Genomic DNA, 20625 nt, shown 5'->3' on the forward strand with positions numbered 1-20625 from the left:
CCTTAAGTGTAGTCTGTTAATAGCATCGTGTTATCTTTTTACTTTTGCCGATTGTATTTCGGCTTCAAAAGTAACAAATGTGGTGTTAATTTGTTAAGATTATCTTGATAGACAAAACGTGTAAACATCATAAACCTTTGTTAATCACAGAGCTTATTTTTTGCGATCTTCCAAGTCTAAGGCAAAAATGCATAGGGCGGCTTTCGGTCGAGACAGAATCATCGCCGGCGCTTACTTCCGGGTTAGCCTACAAAATACGTCATATGTTGCGCATCGCAAAGAAACTCTAACTCCCATAATTCCTGGTTCTCATCGCGGTGTATGGTGGGTAATAGTGAAACAGACTACGGATACAGGCACGCTTTTTCTGTAGTTACGTTAGACCAAGAAAACATAGATGTACAACATTTTGCACTATAAGTAAAGTATACATTATACTTGTAACGTTTTGAATTTAGACGCCTTGTTTTTCAAGCAGCCATGGCCGAGTCGACAACTCGCGAGTTTTTAGTAAATGCCTCTTTGATTTACAAAGACATCTGCCCAGAACAATCGCGCTTTCTTATGTAAGTACCATTTCTTTTCAGTTTGTTTACCGTATGTACTTTACACGTGCCATGAACTGTGTTGAACTGGCTGATCTCGCTCATTCTCAGCATGGTTTCTGTTGTAGTGCTTTTAGTCACCAGGAGATGACAGACCATTCCTAATTTACATTTTACAAGGTACCGTTACACTATTTAAAGGGATAGCTCACCTAAAAAACAAGTCATCATTCACCCCATGTCGTTCCTGTATATGACTCTTTATGACTCTTTATTTATTTTTTTATTTTTTAAATGTCTCCATGGTTTTGTGTTCATACAATAGACGCCTTTACTGTTAGTAAACATTGTGACGCGTTTTTGTGGGCGGAGCTTAGATGGAGGCAGAAAGATCCCTCACCGCATTACTAATGCTAGGTAGCATTTTTTGTTTGCTTGCTTTTTGACAATGACTAGAAAAAAATCTAAGTATATTTGAACATGTAAGGTTGCTCACAGTCTAGGACCGCGATTGATTTTGAAAAAGTTAACTTTAAAGGTGTCATGAACTGGCCTTTTTTCTATTGTTTTATACTGTTGTATGATGTCTACTTGTGACGTTCGCGTGGTTTTTACATTAAAAAACATCAAAATCAATAATTAATAGGCTATTTTCTACCCGGGTTTTGAGGCCGGCTTGACAAACGCTCGGTTTTAATGGACGTGCCGGATTGAAGACTTGGAAGTAAACGCCCCCTGCTATGATTGGATAGCAGTTTTCATAGTAAACTTAGTTGGAGCCTTCTGTGAATTTGGTTAGACACGTAACATATTCACACGGGATTAGTATTATCTGGGGACCTCGATCAAATTTACTGATTTATTTCCCGGATGTGATGGCAAGGCTTTGCGTATAGTTTGTATAGCCTATAGTTGTATGGTGTTTAATGATATATGACCGTACCTGTCAGCATTTAAGACCCGTGATCGCGAACCAGACAAAAGATCACCACGATCGCAGGTCTCAAATGTTACGAAAGTTTCCATAATAAATAAACAAACGGGAGCCTCCTGGCCAAAACGACAGTGTTGGCAGGTATGGATATGACCCAGCACCCGAAATAATATCAAAACACTTCAAAACAGCCTCCATTATTTGGATAAAACCTTGAAAAATGATATATGAGCCTGCCAAATCACAGAGATGCCGATTCGCACGGGACTTATTAGGGATGGGCACGAGTACTCGATTACTCGAGTACTCGAACGCGACAGCGACGATCGATAGTGAAAACAATGATCGATTGGGGGTTTAAATACAGTTTTTAATTATTTTCTTTCTTTCTGATTGGTTATGCTGGCATTTCGGGTTGTGCCCAGAAATTTGATTGTTGCGTTGTTAGAGTTTTCGGTCCAGAGTCAAGTCCGGAGCACAGAAGGGCATATTGATAGCGCACAGCGATGCTTGGTTTCACTTTTATAAACTTGACGAAAATACAGTCTAGTGCAAAATGTACGGCGCCAAGCAGCATACAAAACATACAAATCTACTACAAGTTTGATCCGTTATCATCTTACACTCTGTCTAACGTTACACCGCACGCGAGCGGCGCGATGCAACATGGCGAAAGCAAAAAGAAACTGGACGTTTGTTGCGTCTCTTTGCGCTGCATCCAGTGTGCACAGAATTTCTGTTTGTTGTATTCGCGCCGCTCGCGGGCAGGGCGAGCGTTTTCAATCCATTCCCATGGAAGCTGAACTCGCGTTGCGCTCGCGGAGCAAAGCGAGTATTCCTCTTCTCCGCGAGCGCCACGTGAACGTGCGCTGAAGTTCATAAGAAGTTGAATGGATTAAAAACGCTCACCCTGCTCCGCACCAGTATATTTGGAGACAAAATGTCAGGTGAGACCACTACTATCAGACAGACTTGTCAGACGAGCATAAGAGACTTTACCGTCAGACACTGACAGACAGAAATGTGACAGGGCAGAGATGACGTTTCATCTCACGCTGATATTTCTTTTAAATGTTTACTTTGTTTTCAAAAACATTGATTGTTAGATTATTCAAAAATTTATTCAATATTTACTCAATCTTATAGTTTTATTAACATAAATTTTCGTATCAGTGTTGTAATTAAAATATTTTCATTGTCACCATGGTATGGGGGACAGGCCCCGCCCCCTCTAATGCCCCGCCCCCAGTTAATCGAGTACTCGTTTTTCAAACCTGTCCAGTACTCGAAATGAAATATGATCAGACATGCCCATCCCTAGGATTTATATTATCACAGGACCTCGGTGTTCACAATATGGTTGGTAATTTGTGGGTGAATTTTCACTTTACAAATTACAGACATGGCCAATTCGCACGGGATTAAGATCACAGACAACCTCTGCAATGATTACAAATCACTAGAGGTCCCCAGGTAATACTAATCCCGTGCGAATAGGGCTATTATCAGGGCATATCAAGCGATCTCTAACAAAGCAAGTGACGCATGGTAAAAATATGTTTTACTCACATAAGATTGCTGCGCCATTCCTATCGGATCCAATATTGACGGCACAGCAGCACTACTTTTAATTTTAGTCTCTGCGCAAATCCAGCGTCGACCTGTGCCTTGTTCACAAAGGAAACCGAGGTGAAATGAAGCGAACAAAGTGAGCTGGAACGTCTTTAAAAATAAATTTCAACCACGCATTACTAATGTCGGAATCCAAAGGAAGGTTATGCAACGACTGTGTTCTTCCACAACCAGGCACTGCACAATATTTTGCGATCTTTAACAGCATGTTTATTGCTTGCTCGCTCTATCTGGTCCCACGCAACTTGTGTTACTTCAGTACTGTCATGCACGAACCAGTGGGCGGGGCTAGAGAAGCAGTCGTTGATATTCTTCTGTGGAGGCGGTGTTCAACCTATCTAGATAGGTGCATTCCAGGTCCTGGCATTCGCTGGGCCTTGTGTCAATAACAGTTGTAATTTCAGTAACAAGGGCGTTTTCAGTTCTGACACTTGCAGGATGTTTGCTTGAATACGATTCCCTCTTATATAACAAAAGCTCGGGTTAAAATTGAGGTCTTAATTCATGACTCCTTTAACGCAAGGAACCGTATCGACCTGTACGTGCTCACTCAATGGATCCAGGGACGAACTGACAGGATTACCTCAAGTTAAGTGGCCTGACATCTACACCTACCAGACAGAGAAACCAAGCCTATAGTAAAGATAAACTGAGAGCGTATAAATCTAAAGATGCCTGCGTGTACTAACAGTGGCAAACGTTAGCAAATGCATTTACTTGAACACAAACCTGACACATAACATGAGCGTCTCAGTGTTCCCTCTCCCTTTATACTATTGCACTTGTGACAACTAAAGTAAAAGAGATGACAAACCGTTTCCTTTGTTTAGTTTCTGGCCAACAGTTAACTGCTAGTTGTATAGCTAACAACATTAGCTAGCATACCCTATGCGTTCAAAAGCTAACGCTACGTGAAAAATAACCTTGTTCCCCTGTTTCTGATTTGGGCATACGCAAGATGTTTTTAGACACAAATCATAATCCACACCAACAAAAGACAGTCGTTTTTTAATCTTTAGTGTTATGAAGTGAAACGCAAGCATTTTTGATGATCGTTTTGTTCAGTCTGCTCGTTTTATTGTGTTTAACTACAGCTGTCGTCAGTGTATTTGTTTGGCAATGGCAGAAGGTACATGTATGTGTTAAAATATCAAATTGGAGACTGTATTCTGTCGATTGTGGCACTAAACAACACAACAAGATGATATTTTAAACTCCTTATGTAGCCGAATCTGTGCTGGTTTGTATTGGCCGCCTCCAGTTTTCCCTTTGTTTTGCCTCCAGCTAATGCCGTGACGTAAGCGTGACGTTGGCGCAAAACGGGTCTATAGAAGTCAAAGGGGGCCAATGTTGTTTGGTTACCAAAATTCATCAAAACAAAAGAACGTCATACAGGTTTGGAATGACACTAGGGTCAGGGTTTTGTGAACTATCCTTTTATGTATTACATTATAGTAAAACGAACACTAAACTACTGTACTGAGACCACCACACACTCTTACAATTAGTACATTGACCGATATTCAACAGGGATGATAGTTGGTCTTTCAATCCTGTGATCATATTTTGTCTTCTTTATTAGTAGTGAATAAGGTGAGCACAGCAGAACTATTTTAAGACTATGAAAGAACTATGTAAAGAAGTAATTTTACTCACATTCTTATTACACACAAAGTATTATTATTCTTTCTTACTTATCCTGAGGCTGTACTTAAAGATGTAGAGGGAGTAAGTGCAGTCAATAGATTACGTGAGTTTGAATCTGTTAACTTCCAAAGCAGCTAGATCAATTTACTGAACCTAGTAAAGCTGTGATGGAAAGTCAATGAGGAATTTAAAATATAGTGATGTGGAAATTGAGGCTTGGAAAGATCATCTGTCATTCACATTCTTGCTGTTATTTAAGTTCTGAAAACTTTAGACTATTATTCTTCTTAACCTACTGTGATTTATCTGGTTTATTAAACTGTATTTATGTACCATATTGCTTCAAATTGTTCTCTAATTTAGTTTAGCCTTAGATGATTTTGCCATGTTCAGCATCATGTGTCGTAAACCTTTGTTAATGGTCAATACGCTGCATGTTTCAAGTGTCAGTCCACATTTTTTGCTCTTCTGCTTGTACAGAGAGTGCCACACAACTCGCATACATGTAACTTACCGGAATCAGTTCACTGAAGTCATGCATGCCACGACAGCCATAGATTTAAAAACCATCTATGAATAAACCCTCTTGAGTGAATCATCCTGTCACGGATGTCATTGTAAGGCACTACATTAACGTCACTAGTGTACGCTAGAGGTGAACAGGATGTTTTTCTCTTTATTTTATTGCAGTACAAGTCATTGTAGTTCAGCTCAGCCTCACAACTTTGATATAATCTTGCCGAGACAGCACATTGTAAATTAAATGTGGATTATCTTTGTTCAAAGAGCATCCGAGAGGATCTACACCCTAAATAGGGAAACTATTTTAATTAGAGTACTACAGTGTACAGGACATGCTGTTATATTACATCCTCAAATGTTTACTGTGAGAGTCATCATCACATCACATTTTTCTTGTTATTAATACAAACCCCCCCAAAATAATAATAATTATCTTTTAATTTATTCAGCAAATAAAATAGGACACAAAAATTACAAAACGAATAAACAAACAAAAATTGCTTTTAGTTATTTGTTTATCTTCAAATCTCTTTTATTTAGAATCCAAAAAATCTGTCTAACATAATTTTTTTTATGTTCATTTTTAAATAATGTTTGATAAAAAAGCAAATATATGCAGTATTGAGTTTTTGATTATCATCTTTAAAGGCATAGTTCAACCAAAAATATAAATTCAGTCATTCAAATGAGTCATTTACTCAACATCTTGTCATTTCAATCCTGTATGACTTTATATTTTCTGCAGAGCACAAAGAAAGAAATATATCTATAATATATAATATAATATACCCACAAAGTCAACACGATTCATTTAAAGTCAGGTGGGTGTAAACCTCTGAAAATGGTTTTGGTGTAAAAAAATATATTTCATTTCCTGAAAAACATTTATGTATTTTTAAATCTTCTGAAGGGCATTAGTAAATGAAAAAATAAGATGTATAAATGAAACAATAACAATTTACACCAAAACCATTTTCAGAGGTTTACACCCACCTGACTTTAAATGAATCGTGTTGACTTTGTGGCAGCACTGGATGTTTCTATCTATTGTAATAGTTGTGTATGAGTCTCTTGATTGTCCTCAATGTAAAAAGAGGAGTCTCAACATCATACAGTACTGCTGGACATGAGTAATTGTGGCGAGGAAGGCGGGACGGGATCCGTGGGCGGGCCGGTGGGTGAGTGATAATGGAAATCAGCTGTGCGTCGCCCGTCCGCATCGCCCAGGAGGAGATTGGGACCATAAAGGAGGAATCGACAGTGCTGACGAGAGAGGACCGGCCCGGACATATGTTAAGTTTTGTGTTTATGTCCTTCCTTTATCCTAAATGTGTGCTCTCACTGAGCGTGTGTGTGTGTGCGTACTTGTCTGTGTACGTACGTGTGTGTGTGTGTGTGTGTGTGCGTGCGCATCCGTGTGTGTGTGTGTCTCTGTGTCTGTGTGTGTTGGTGCGTGTTGTGTGTGTGGAGTGTTTTGTGTGTGGGTGTGTCTGTCTTCTGTGTTTTCAACCTTTTCTTGTTTTTGCAGGTACAACTTTGATTGTTTTGCTTGTAGTCAATGTGTCTCATGTCAGCTGCTTTGTAACAATGAAAATTGTAAAAGCGCTATATAAATAAAGTTGAGTTGAGTTGAGTTGTAGCTGACAAACTCTTAGTTCAGTTCACAAACTTAAATTTTGTTATTTTTGATAAAGTTGTGTTAAATTTCGCCGTTCGCCTCCTCCTTCCGTTTTATTCAGCATATACAGTAAAATATCCAGAAATGCTGAAAAAGCAAAGATTGTGGAGGACCTGGGTGATTGTTTTGAAGACAGTCTAATGACCCATGACAAACAAGAAACCCTTAAACAACTATGACTAAACATAAAAACTGTCATTGATTGTTTAGGTAACATCATACAGTATTAAGAATCAGGGGCGTGTAAACTTTTGCCCTGGGCTATTTTTAGAAATTCTGTTATTATTCTTTAGTGTGAACTATATGTTAACATTTCTTTAGTGAAATAACTTGCTCAGGGCAGGACTAAATTAAAAATAAACCTTCATTTTCAAAATTCCTCTTATTTTTCCAAAAGTTTCAGCTTTTTCCAGATTCTGCAAGGGGTGTGTAAACTTTTGAGCACAACTGTATAATATGGTTCGTTAAAATTATAATGCGTAAAACAGACTGAAAAGTTCAGCTAATGTATGTTTGTCGATGGATACACATTTAATACCTACAACAAATCAAATAACGTAGACACATTTCAATAGGATTGACGTATGCTGTACAGTCATTTCTGCTTCATCACCCGGGTGTTGTGAGCGCGCGAGCGCAGGTGAGACCTGACCAGCACATGTTGCTGTTTAAACTACACTCATTCAAGTCTTGCCAATTAAACATTTAAGTGCAAGATGATGCAGAAGAAAACTCGCTTGCGCGCTGTGAGAAGATCCGAAGCGCGCACAAGGAAAGTCTCAGACATGGCACAAATATTGAGTTGTCTTTGAAGCGCTTAAACGGACAGATTCACACACGAAGTAGGTCAACATGCCCCTCTTGTCCAGTATCTTAACAAACATAGTAGGTTATGTCTTAAGTGAACGGACGAAACAGAAGAAAAACACCACATGTGTACAGTATCAGTGAACTGGATCTGTTTCATTCCTCTTAAAGCGACAGCAGCATATTCCTGCTGTCTGTTAAAAGTCAAGGAAATCACTCACGGCTTGTGACTCAATAGCTTCTGTAACTTCAATTATGATTCATCTTTATTTCATTTGTACATATGCAATGTTATGTTTTATTTGATTACTTTAATCCATTTCTACAAACCCGATTCCAAAAAAGTTGGGACACTGTACAAATTGTGAATAAAAAAGGAATGCAATAATTTACGAATCTCATAAACTTATATTTTATTCACAATAGAATATAGATAACATATCAATGTTGAAAGTGAGACATTTTGAAATGTCATGCCAAATATTGGCTCATTTTGGATTTCATGAGAGCTACACATTCCAAAAAAGTTGGGACAGGTAGCAATAAGAGGCCGGAAAAGTTAAATGTACATATAAGGAACAGCTGGAGGACCAATTTGCAACTTATTAGGTCAATTGGCAACATGATTGGGTATAAAAAGAGCCTCTCAGAGTGGCAGTGTCTCTCAGAAGTCAAGATGGGCAGAGGATCACCAATTCCCCCAATGCTGCGGCGAAAAATAGTGGAGCAATATCAGAAAGGAGTTTCTCAGAGAAAAATTGCAAAGAGTTTGAAGTTATCATCATCTACAGTGCATAATATCATCCAAAGATTCAGAGAATCTGGAACAATCTCTGTGCGTAAGGGTCAAGGCCGGAAAACCATACTGGATGCCCGTGATCTTCGGGCCCTTAGACGGCACTGCATCACATACAGGAATGCTACTGTAATGGAAATCACAACATGGGCTCAGGAATACTTCCAGAAAACATTGTCGGTGAACACAATCCACCGTGCCATTCGCCGTTGCCGGCTAAAACTCTATAGGTCAAAAAAGAAGCCATATCTAAACATGATCCAGAAGCGCAGGCGTTTTCTCTGGGCCAAGGCTCATTAAAATGGACTGTGGCAAAGTGGAAAACTGTTCTGTGGTCAGACGAATCAAAATTTGAAGTTCTTTTTGGAAAACTGGGACGCCATGTCATCCGGACTAAAGAGGACAAGGACAACCCAAGTTGTTATCAGCGCTCAGTTCAGAAGCCTGCATCTCTGATGGTATGGGGTTGCATGAGTGCGTGTGGCATGGGCAGCTTACACATCTGGAAAGGCACCATCAATGCTGAAAGGTATATCCAAGTTCTAGAAAAACATATGCTCCATCCAGACGTCGTCTCTTTCAGGGAAGACCTTGCATTTTCCAACATGACAATGCCAGACCACATACTGCATCAATTACAACATCATGGCTGCGTAGAAGAAGGATCCGGGTACTGAAATGGCCAGCCTGCAGTCCAGATCTTTCACCCATAGAAAACATTTGGCGCATCATAAAGAGGAAGATGCGACAAAGAAGACCTAAGACAGTCGAGCAACTAGAAGCCTGTATTAGACAAGAATGGGACAACATTCCTATTCCTAAACTTGAGCAACTTGTCTCCTCAGTCCCCAGACGTTTGCAGACTGTTATAAAAAGAAGAGGGGATGCCACACAGTGGTAAACATGGCCTTGTCCCAACTTTTTTGAGATGTGTTGATGCCATGAAATTTAAAATCAACTTATTTTTCCCTTAAAATGATACATTCTCTCAGTTTAAACATTTGATATGTCATCTATGTTGTATTCTGAATAAAATATTGAAATTTGAAACTTCCACATCATTGCATTCTGTTTTTATTCACAATTTGTACAGTGTCCCAACTTTTTTGGAATCGGGTTTGTACCTTAAAAGGTGTATATATACAGTATCTTATTGTTTTATTGGTGCTGTTACTTGTAGCTTGATTATTTGTTCTTACTTTTATTTGTCAGTAGTCCCTTTTCCCTGAACATAGCACAAACCGAACTGAACCGAAACCGTGACCCTAAAACCGTGACAAACCGAACCGTGAGTAATTTGAACCGTTACACCCCTAGTTTTAAGGCATAAATTCAGCTGCTGGCGGCAGGAAGAAAGAAAAGATTTCCCTCTAAATGTACTTCATCACCACCCATATGATGGCTCTATGTGCTCTCATAGAGACCATGATGTCTGTTCCAGGCTCTATGGCATGCTGTGAATCATCCGCTGTGGCATTACAAACATTGTCAGATGTGACTCAGTGCATGACAACAATACCAACCCGTCCCTTTTAACACACACGTAACACTGACCATGTGAAGCAATTTTGGAATGGATTATAAAGATTAAATGGAGCTAGCCAAAACAGCATCGTGTTCCAAAATAGAGAACATACACACTATGTCTCAGGGGAAATTAAAGTCTTTAAGTAAGCAAGCTATGATCATGAGTTAAGGATGCTGATGTGATGGACAGTATTTCAACCCCTGTATTTTGCCTGCCTCTGGGGTTTAAAGGTATACGGTTTTCAACATTTGACAGGATATTCCAGAAAGCAGCATTGGTATATAAATAAATACAGGAATGTTGTGTTTATTTATAACCTCTTCCAGTATTTTTTTCTTGTGTACTATGTAGGAACCCGCAAGGTATAAACAAACTTTATCAGCTGAGAGCAAGACATCTGCCGAACTTATAAATTATTCATTAGCTGAACATCTGAAAGTGTAGTTCTTTTAACGTATGAGATTTAAAGATTAACTCTTTTTTTTTATTTACAGGAGACGACATCAGAGAAATGGTAAGTTATGTGTATGTTATTCATATTAATAAACCTCTTTGTCATTATTAATTGGTTATTTTAGTTAAGGCCCATTCTCTTCCCTAGCTCCCTAGTTTATAAAAACACCACACAGGCGACAGAATAGAACTCAGGTTTAAAAAAGAAACGCTAAACTAAACCAAAGTTAAACCCAATAATGCCATCCGCATTTCCTAACGTGAAACTAGAATCTACAGCCTCAAGCTCAAAGGCAGGCCGACGGCAGGCTGCGATGACCACATATTGGAAAAGTTGTCTGATCTTTAGTCCAAGACAAATGAAATACCTAACGGTCCTTAGAATAGAGCATAACATCAGCGGTTTTATTTGAACTAGTTGCCGTGCCCAAAACCTCCACTATGTTTTTCTCTTCACGCCAGCTGCCGCCCTGCCGGATTCTATGCTCTGCCCGTTCTGTTACCAATGGCGACTGCCGGATAACCATCGGGTGCGTCTGCGGCCCAAGCGGAAGCCCACGGCGCGGATCAGAAGGCTTCTGAAGCGGCAGTCGATGGGAAAGAGACTCAGCAGAGAAGAGACTGTAGTGCTCCAGAAGTTTAAAAGGGCCACTAATGCTCTGGTGAGGTCAATTTCACATGTAGGGCTAAATGTGCATTTCTGAGTTCTATCATAATGCCTGTCTGCAACATGTCCTAAGTACTTGAGATTAGATAGATAAATATAAACCAGACAAACCTCATGTTCATACATATGACGTATATACAGTAATACTGTGGGCAATGGTAAGAACTGGGAATAGACATTTAAAAGAAATGGAGTCTCATGCACAAGTGTTGTGGTGGCTCCTCTGCCTTTGATAGGTAGGAACAGAATCATTGATGTTGCCCTACAGGCAGTTCCCATTGACTTTCCTCTAAGATTGGTATGTAAAGTACTGATAGCCTCTGGAGGACTGCAGGACAGCCTGTCAAACACTTTAACAGTTTCAGATTTGATATAGATAATAGATTAAGTATTTGGCAGAAAGACATTCATCAGACACAAGCATTTATTTTTTGATCATTTGTTTATCCTCAGATGACTTTTATTTTGAACCCAAAAAAGGGATAAATGGATAGTTCACCCAAAATTAAAAATTCTGTCAAATTTCTCCTAAATGTTGTCTTTTGTGTTCAACAAAACAAAGTAACTTATACAGGTTTGGAATAACAACTTGGAATTTTCACTTTTTGGGGCGAACTATCCCTTTAAAGGAGCAATGTGGAGATTTTAGCGGCAAATAGGGCTCGCCCCTCCCTTTCGAAGTACAATGGTGGCTGACACAGGACTAAGATGACATCACGTTTTCGATACGTTGCCGAAGGAGATGATGTATTAACAAAACGCGCTCTGTAGAGCAGTTTGTCCGTTTAGGGCTACTGTAGAAACAACATGGTGAATTCCATGTAAGGGGACCTGTGGTGTATGTAGACAGAAATAGCTCATTCTAAACTAATAAAAACATAACGCTTCATTATGTAAGGTCTTTATACACCTCTGAAGACGTAGTTATGTATATAAAATTGCATTTCTGTCAATAGATCCTCAAATGTCACACACCTCACCTTTAAGACCCACGCTGAAAAAATCTGTCGGATTAAGATAATTTTTTTTACATCGGTTGTACTTAACTCAAATATTTTTAGTTTGTTTTAAAACTTATTTTTTCTTTTCTGAGACATTGTTAACATAACTTTTGTTAGGAAATTACAGTTTGAAAATAAGAACAAGCTCTTCTGAACCACGGTAACCACAAAACTCCAAAATATAACAAACTCTTCTAAATCACCAAGAAAAAAGGACATTAGACACTCAAAAGTCTTTCTATTTAAAGAAAACGCATATAATTATACTTATAATAACATATAATAACACCTAATGTAAGCACTGCACGCAAACCATGCTGGGAACTTGAAATCTGGCTAGTTTTAATGATTCTATTTTTTTACACAGCATGACAAATCAATCATGTAGTCCCAGTTTGACTAGATCAATTTTGATACTTAAACATGATCAATTATATTGGGACAAAATGTGTTGAGTTAACATAAATGATGTAAATTGGAAATGTTTTTTCATCATTGCAACTTCTGACACCAATGTAGCAATCAATCTGTGGTGTATAGTAAAATACTTGTTGTTTAACCCTCAAAAGCACCCTTATGTTGGTCTACGTGCGGTTTTGCACTGATGCATAGCTGTGTGTTAGTGATACTGCAAAGGTCTGTGGTTGTGGGGTGGGGGTTGAAGTAGGTGTTAGTTTGCTAGATACGGCACACATTGCTAGCGTTCGTTTCTGTGCGGGCGAGGAAGATTTTGGCAAGACGAATGAACTTGATGGAGAGGAAGGGTTCAGAAAGGTTCATTGCTATTAGCTTGCTTGTTTTCTCACAAGTCAATGCAGGAGACAGTGTTAGCCGAGAGGGCAGGACGTGTTTGGATTACATTAACATTTCATTCAAAGCAATTTAAAGAGCTCATATATTTTCTCATCTATGTTCCAGGGAATCAAACACATGACCTTGGCATTGCTAGCACTAGAGGATTTATTAGGCAGTGATCTCTTTTACAGATGTCATGACATGTAATATCACGTTTCTCTGTTTGTCTTAATAGTTCAGTCACACAAATATCATGTTTTTATCGTTTCTGTTATATTAGAAGACTTTTTATTACTCACATTAAGTGAATAAAGCTTTTAGTTATATTTTTTCGCTAAAATATTTAATTACGACTGCCAGGAATGTTTTTATGTTAGCGAATGAGTTGGTTCTTTTTAATGAATCTAATGAGTCGGTTCTTATTTATGAATCTGTAATTGATTCACAAATTGATCATTTTTTGTAAATTCGTTATTGGCTATTTGTAAAAATCCTCATTCAGTGTGAGTAGTCACGTTCGGGTTGAATGAGGCCCGTGGGGTTGCTTATTGGTTATTGGCCTTGAACTTTGAATTAGTCAGAGTCTCCCAGGCTGTCGATGTGGAAATGCTTGACATGCTGTTGGCTTGTGACAGCTCCGCTGGGTCTTTAGCAAGGTGTTTGAAGCATTTTCTTCTGTACCGGTTTGCCAAAACTGGATTAAAATCAGTTTAAGCTTCCCTGATAAAAATATACATGCATTAACACATCATCATTATTCCTCTGTTGTTTTCATTTTAAGAATAATCCGTTTCCATGAGAAGACTCTGTTATAGGTGCATCTTTGGCCATTTTGGGATGCTTCTGTGCCAACGAACCTTGACTTATTCCAACCTGCATTTGATGCACAGTGTGTGTGACAGACTCTTTCCCCTTTGGGAAACAGTCAGTGTTGTAGCTTTTCCCTGTTTGATCGGAGGGGATGGGCGTACCGCAGATCGATCGCCCTGAAAAGATGGGTTTTCACATATCAATAGCTCAACACACACACACACACACACATTGCTGGCCAGGCTTGTGTATCAAGGACAGCTGTGCTAGTATGAATCTCAGCAGCAAGGTCAAACAGACAGTCTAGATGAGGGTATTTCAGGAGTCTCACCTATTAATAGAAAACAAAGAGCCTGTCTGCCAGATTGATGTGTGTGAGAGAGAAAGTGTTAGTAAATGGTTAGGAAGTGAGGGATGGATCTGTAAAAGCCGGTTTAAGTCACTCGTCAATGGCATTTACAAAACCTCTAGTTGTGTATTCTTTTTAATCAAAATACACAATTTTGCAGTTGTTAAAGGGGTCATATGACACGACTAAAACTATTATTATGGTTTGTTTTAGATGTAATGCAATGCATATACACAATTTAAGGTTTAAAAACGCTGTATTTTCCACATACCGTGCATGTTTGTATCTCCTCTTTGCTCCGCCTCTCTGAAACGCGCTGATTTTTTACAAAGCTCATCGCTCTGAAAAGCGAGGTGTGCTATGATTGGCCAGTTAACCAGTGCGTAGTGACAGAAATGTAACGCCTCTTACCATATTTGGAACATCAGGTTCCAAAGCAATTGTACTGACAGGTACGCCACCTTACTTGCGTATACATTTGGGCGGTCTTAGTCAAATCATACCACCAACTGACATAGATTTGTGGGGGTGTGGTTACACGAGGCGCTTCAGGCAGGTCTGGGTGAGCATTCGCTTTTAGATAGAATGCATCTGTTGTTCCGGCACTTAAATTTTTGCAATTTTACGTGTCTAATACATGCATGGGCAACTTATAACACCAAAGACACAGAAAAAGACGTGTTCGCGCCATATGACCCCTTTAATAATTGAATAATTTTTAATGCAATAAAATTATATAAAATAATTATAAATACACTTTCAATTCATTTTGAAAAACAAAACATGTTTATGTAATTTTGTATTGTAATATAAATGCAATAGAAATTATATAAAAGAATTATACAAACATGCTTTTTTGGTTAAAAATCACTCATTGCGCAAGTAGAAAAAAATTCTCTACCGCGATTCACAACGGTAACCTAAAAATAATAAATTATAGGTTCTTTGGCACAATTTTGTGAGAAACATTCGTTTGACATCGTTTGACCAACAGAAGTGGCGATATTGAGGCTAAAGTTACGGATATCAAAAGTGGAACATACCAATTCATGAAATTCATATTATTTACATGCATGCTTACTTGTGATCTCTGGCTTTGAGTAAAGTCCAAGATGTAATAGAATCCATCAGTATTGACATTGAATGCAAGACAGCTCAGTCTGCATCACATTTATCTCAGAACAGGAGTGTTCTGTTTTGCTATTCCTATTTATTTACTGTCTCGACATCAACAGCTGCTGTTGAATGATTGCTTCAATCTCTCGCAAGGCAGTCTCAGAGTTTTTCACCATCTTTGAAAAAAGCTCATGAATTCGCACAGCCATATTGAAATGCTCCGGATGAGATGTCTTGGGATGTTCGGCTGTTTGATGTTTGTGTTATTGACAGTCTCAAGAGATGCCGGTGCGTAATTGTGTTTACATGGAATTTGTAGAACGGGGAAGATGATCATCAAAGCTCTGCACCAGTCATCGCTCAACACGCACACGACTTGTGTTAGTCATCGGAGAGCGTCCTGTGCACCTGACCTCCAGCCAATTTAGCATGTGCTTCGGCTGCTTAAAAGAATGTTCCGGATTAAATGCAGCTTAAACTCTGCTGACAACATCTGTGCTATGCTGATCATTAATACAGAACACATATTAAACGCTATTTAATATGTATGTCCCTACATACTAGTTTTTAACCCAGATGAAAAATGGTGTACTTTACTAAACAGTGTGTCCCAACGTCATAGACCTGTCAGCAAGGCTCAAAAAACATTTCAACAACACCAAACCATATGTTAGGTTTACTTTTTAAATTTATCATGAGGTTGTCATTACCACAAATGATTTCTGCAACTGAGCTAGGTTGTCTTTCAGATGTTTTGCCAGGTCTTATAGGAATAAAAAAGCAAAAATTGTGTTTTTGTGTGCGCAATTGGAGTTTGATGTACTTTGACTGAGACGTATGATTGGAGAAGAATGAGACGAATGTTTCTTTCATCTGCCCCTTAGTCCACTCTTATCTCTCATATTGTTTGTCCCAAAGATGCATTAATAGTTGTTTATGGCCCTGTTTAATGGGCAGATTTTTATCATGGAGAATAGGCTATTTAATGACTGAGCTGTGTGATGGAGATTAAGGGATGTAACAGAGGTTATTGTCTTTATATGGAGAAGCACTTAACTTTTTAAATAGTGCTTAAGTGGTATGTGGTGTTTTGTATATACGCTGTAGTTCTGGTATCTTGTTTTCTCAAAGCTAGAAGTATAGGAAACTGATACGTTTAACCTCCAAGAGAGACAGTCGTGGCCAAAAGTATTGGCAGTAACATAAATGCTGCGGTTTGCAAAGTTTCTGCTTAAACTGTTGTTGTGTTCATTCACATTGTTTAAATATTATTATGCAGAGTGATCCGATGCATTTTAAATAATTGAAAAAAAAGCAACTCCCCAGATGTCAATCCCGTAAAGAGAACCTGTGGTCAGTCCTCAAAAAGTGAGTTGACAAGCAGAAGCCCCAAAATCGCAATCATCTCCGAGCACTAATAAGGCAAGAAAGGTTCGCCATCAGTCAAGATTTGACCCAGAATATATCCAGCATACCAGAGCGAATTGCAGAGGTTATGAAAAACAAGGCCCAACATTTAAAAAATTGACTCTTTGCATAAACTATGATTTTGCGCCTTTAAAACTTAAGATATGGTAACTTAAGATATCCAGTATACCATAGACACATGTGGAAAAGTAATCTACAAATACAGAAGCTGCAAACTTTGCAAAGCACAAACTTTGTCACTGCCAATACTTTTAGCCACGACTGTATTTTTTAGGTAAAGATTAAAGGTATAGTTGTTCATCCTTATGTCATTCCAAACCTGTGTGACAGGTTTGGCCCCCATTGACTTCCATTGTATGGACACAAAACCACTGAGACATTTCTCAAAATATCTTCTTTTGTGTTCCAGAGAAACAAAGTCGCATGCAGGTTTTAAATGACATGAGGGTGAATAAATGCTGACAGAATTTAGATTTTTGGGTGAACTATCACTTTAAACAAGAAGGGTTTGGAGATGATAAATGGAAGTCGTATCAAATACATTGGCAAAATGTTCTTACCAGAAAAACTTATCTGTGCATCATTTGAACTTCAAGTCCACATTTAATTTCTTGGTACTATTTGAAAGCATTTCAACAGTGTTAATAAATATTTTGTTTATCTCTACGTATCTGTGGAATTTCATAAGGGATTGCTAGGAAATTACCGAGCGTAATTTGACAACCAATGGGGGTCAAGAATGAGTCATTCAGACTCCGCCCTCGCAGTAGTTGATTGGCTATCAGTGCTCTTTATATCTTCAGACATGAAGGGTGCTGTAGTAAACATAGTTACTTCCACCTGTATGACTGGATCATCTCAAATCATCCGTATTTCAGCTTAGCCACCAGTTACCCTCAAAAAGCAATGGCTACCTTTGTGTCGGTGAGTTGATTTTTTTGTCAAAAATGTAAATTAAATCATTTTTCAGTTTGTGCACAGCCTTTTGTTTTATTGATTCATATTATTTACAAAAAATATAAAGTTGTAACCACATAGGCAGGATTGTATGAAGCCAAATGTAATAATTTGAAAATCAGTCATTGAAAAACCAATGTTGTCAAAGCACTAAATATGAATATTAGGAAGTATATTGGGAAGTGTAATAATGTATATTATTATAAAGTGTGTATAAAGTTGTAACACACTGGTTGGTGGGCTTAAATTAGCGCTTGTCTCTGGCAGTTTACATTGCGTGTCTGCTGTAAATAGAGCTCACGTTCGTATGTGATGTGTGAGATACCTGTCAAAACATCATTGTATGAAATTTAAGCACAAGATTGTAACCAAAGCAACAGGCTTGGTTTAGTAACTTGTGTGTGTTTTGTGTGTATTTTTATTTGGATGTATTGTTGCAGCTCTTGTGAGGTTCATGTTGAGTCATTGTGTAAATATTGGACAATTAACTTGGATGTCTTTGCAAACTGTGAGCCTGAATAACTTGTTTGTGAGATGCTCTGGTGACCACATATTGAGATATTTTATTTGATTGTTTATGGGACATCTGTTAAGATCTGTAAGCCGTTGAGATGTGAGATTCTCTGCTCGAGGGGTGGTTATTCAGATTTTCTTTTAAAAGCTTTTAAACCTGAAAAACAGTCACAACGTTATCAATGAAACCGCATTAGCAAACATTTATATATGATTTAAAGAGACGGTTCACCCAAAAATGAAACTTCTGTCATCATTTACGCACCCTCGGGTTGTTCCAAACCTGTATAATTTTTGTTATTCTGCTGAACACAAAGAAAGATATTTCAAAGATTGTAAAAAAACAGTTCTGGGGCACCATTGACTACCATAGTAGGGAAGAAAACCGCTATGGTAGTCAATGGTGCCCCACATTCTTCAAAATATCTTCTTTTGCGTTCAACAGATCAAAGAATTTTAAAAACTGTGTTGGAACAATTTGAGGGTGAGTAAACGAAGACACGATTTTCTTTTCAAAAAACTAATTTAACTTGTTTTATGTCTTGTCCTAGATGGCCACTTGCTACACCTGTGATAAATTGTCCAGACTACCGGGAACCAACAGGGAAATTTTGGCTACTCCGTCGAAGAGCCGCGGCACCCCGTGGAGTGCGAGCAAAAACAGGACTCCGCAGTCGGCTAAAAGAGCGACTCCAAAATCTGCTTTTTCAGACCAAACACCGAGCAAAACGCCTAGGTAGGCTACTCTTAGAGATCTACTGACATCATTTGTTATCAAAACATTTTTGTAAGGTGACTATTGTCTCCACAGGTCAGTGTCCTCAAACACCAGCTCTTCATCGTCGAAGTCGTCACCTTTTGCTCGACTCAAGAAGCTCCTTACGCTGGAGGATAAACAGCAGAGCAGGAAAGGTGGTCTGAAAGACTTTCTGTCCACTCTCTGAAGATCTCAGAGCTGTTAGAGAAGAGGCTCTGGCCCACTTTGAGTTGGTCTACAATGAAATCTGGAGCATCCAGGTGGATATAGCTGGAGATCACTCACTTTTTCATATGTTATTACGCCACCTGGTGGAGGTGTCACTATAGCCTGGTTTATCAAGCTCATTTAGGCACTAACAGATATATTAAAGAGAAGGTCTTTCTTCCTTATGTTGAGTGTCTATCTCTGGATTCTGGTGGTCAAGTGCATATTTAAGGGGGTTATCACTTGTGCTGCAGACCTATGTTTTGACTTTAAAATGTTTGCCAATTATTTCCACGATGTCTCTTTTTTTATTCTTTTTTTATGTGTTGTATGGTTCATGTTAATCTTATACACTTTATTTTTTCACACATTTGTATCCACAGCCGTACTTTTGAATCACTGCTACAATTTTGTATTGAAAGAGGTATAGTCTTTACACTAGTTTACACACTGAAAAGAAGAACGGGGCTCGGTTTTCTGGTTGTTTACATTTTGATGGGCTATTTGCCTTTACAAGCAAAGACCAAAGATAGTTAGCTTCTTTGTTAATTCTGTGTCTTCTTCACAATGCAATTGAAAAAAAACGTTTTTGTCATGGAATATTTTCAATAAATGTAAACTCTTGGTACACTATATATATCTGTTTTATTTTTTTTAGATCTGAGAAAAACCACAAGGTATTGCAGGAGGTGATCAAATCACAATATAATTCTAAGGTCTTTTACATTATACATCACACTCTCATAATTTTTTATTTTTTTTTATTAATTTGTTATTAACATTTGGTCTCTTCAGTAGTCGCACACAAACATTAAAACACATACAACAGACATAGACGAGTGCAGATATAAACGATGTGCTGAATGGCACGCAAATACAGTATATATAAAAATAAAAACGAATGTTACTGCACTGTCTTGTTGCTTATAATGGTGTTAATAGTGTGGTGTGAGGTTGTATAATTAGTATTTCACAAAGTCCTCAATATTATCGCACATACCCTGAAGCTTACAACAAGTAATGCATGTATGTATGACAATACAATATATGTATTACATGTAAATTATATTAATTATAACAAAAAATCTTAATATATTAAATAAGGGATAATGTACAGGCAGCTGGTTGTTATCGCAGAAATAAGCCCCAACAGTGTGATCGGGACCCGACGCGAAGCTGTTGCCACATGAGAGAAAAACAGGACATGAAATGTGAATTTGAAATATTTTTAAGCTCATTTTTACCGAATGCAGATCTTCCGCTAGGGAAAAGCCGTTTACTTTCGATTTTAAACGATGTTCAAATGTCACGAACAGGCAATTTGTTTTAATTATTTATCAATATAATGCCATATATGTTATTAAAAGATATATTTAATTTGTCAAAAAAAATCCTGTCAAAATGATTTTTGAGAGGTTATCTGGGAATAATGAACCTGCAAATGTCGCGACTGGCCAATCAGAATCAAGCATTCCAACGAGCC

General features: G+C 38.2%; 1 protein-coding gene across 1 annotated transcript; it reads left to right on the forward strand.

Annotated features, from left to right (window-relative positions):
- Nucleotides 1-316: 316 nt before the first annotated feature.
- On the forward strand, nt 317-19769 carry lg16h18orf21 (linkage group 16 C18orf21 homolog). Its single transcript, XM_057354292.1, has 5 exons — nt 317-566; nt 10584-10603; nt 11005-11204; nt 18730-18914; nt 18990-19769. The coding sequence occupies exons 1-5, from the start codon at nt 481-483 to the stop codon at nt 19120-19122; spliced, it is 624 nt and encodes a 207-aa protein (XP_057210275.1). The 5' UTR covers nt 317-480; the 3' UTR covers nt 19123-19769.
- Nucleotides 19770-20625: the final 856 nt, after the last annotated feature.

The sequence above is a fragment of the Triplophysa rosa genome, linkage group LG16, assembly GCF_024868665.1.
Source record: "Triplophysa rosa linkage group LG16, Trosa_1v2, whole genome shotgun sequence".
Taxonomy (NCBI): Eukaryota; Metazoa; Chordata; class Actinopteri; order Cypriniformes; family Nemacheilidae; genus Triplophysa; species Triplophysa rosa.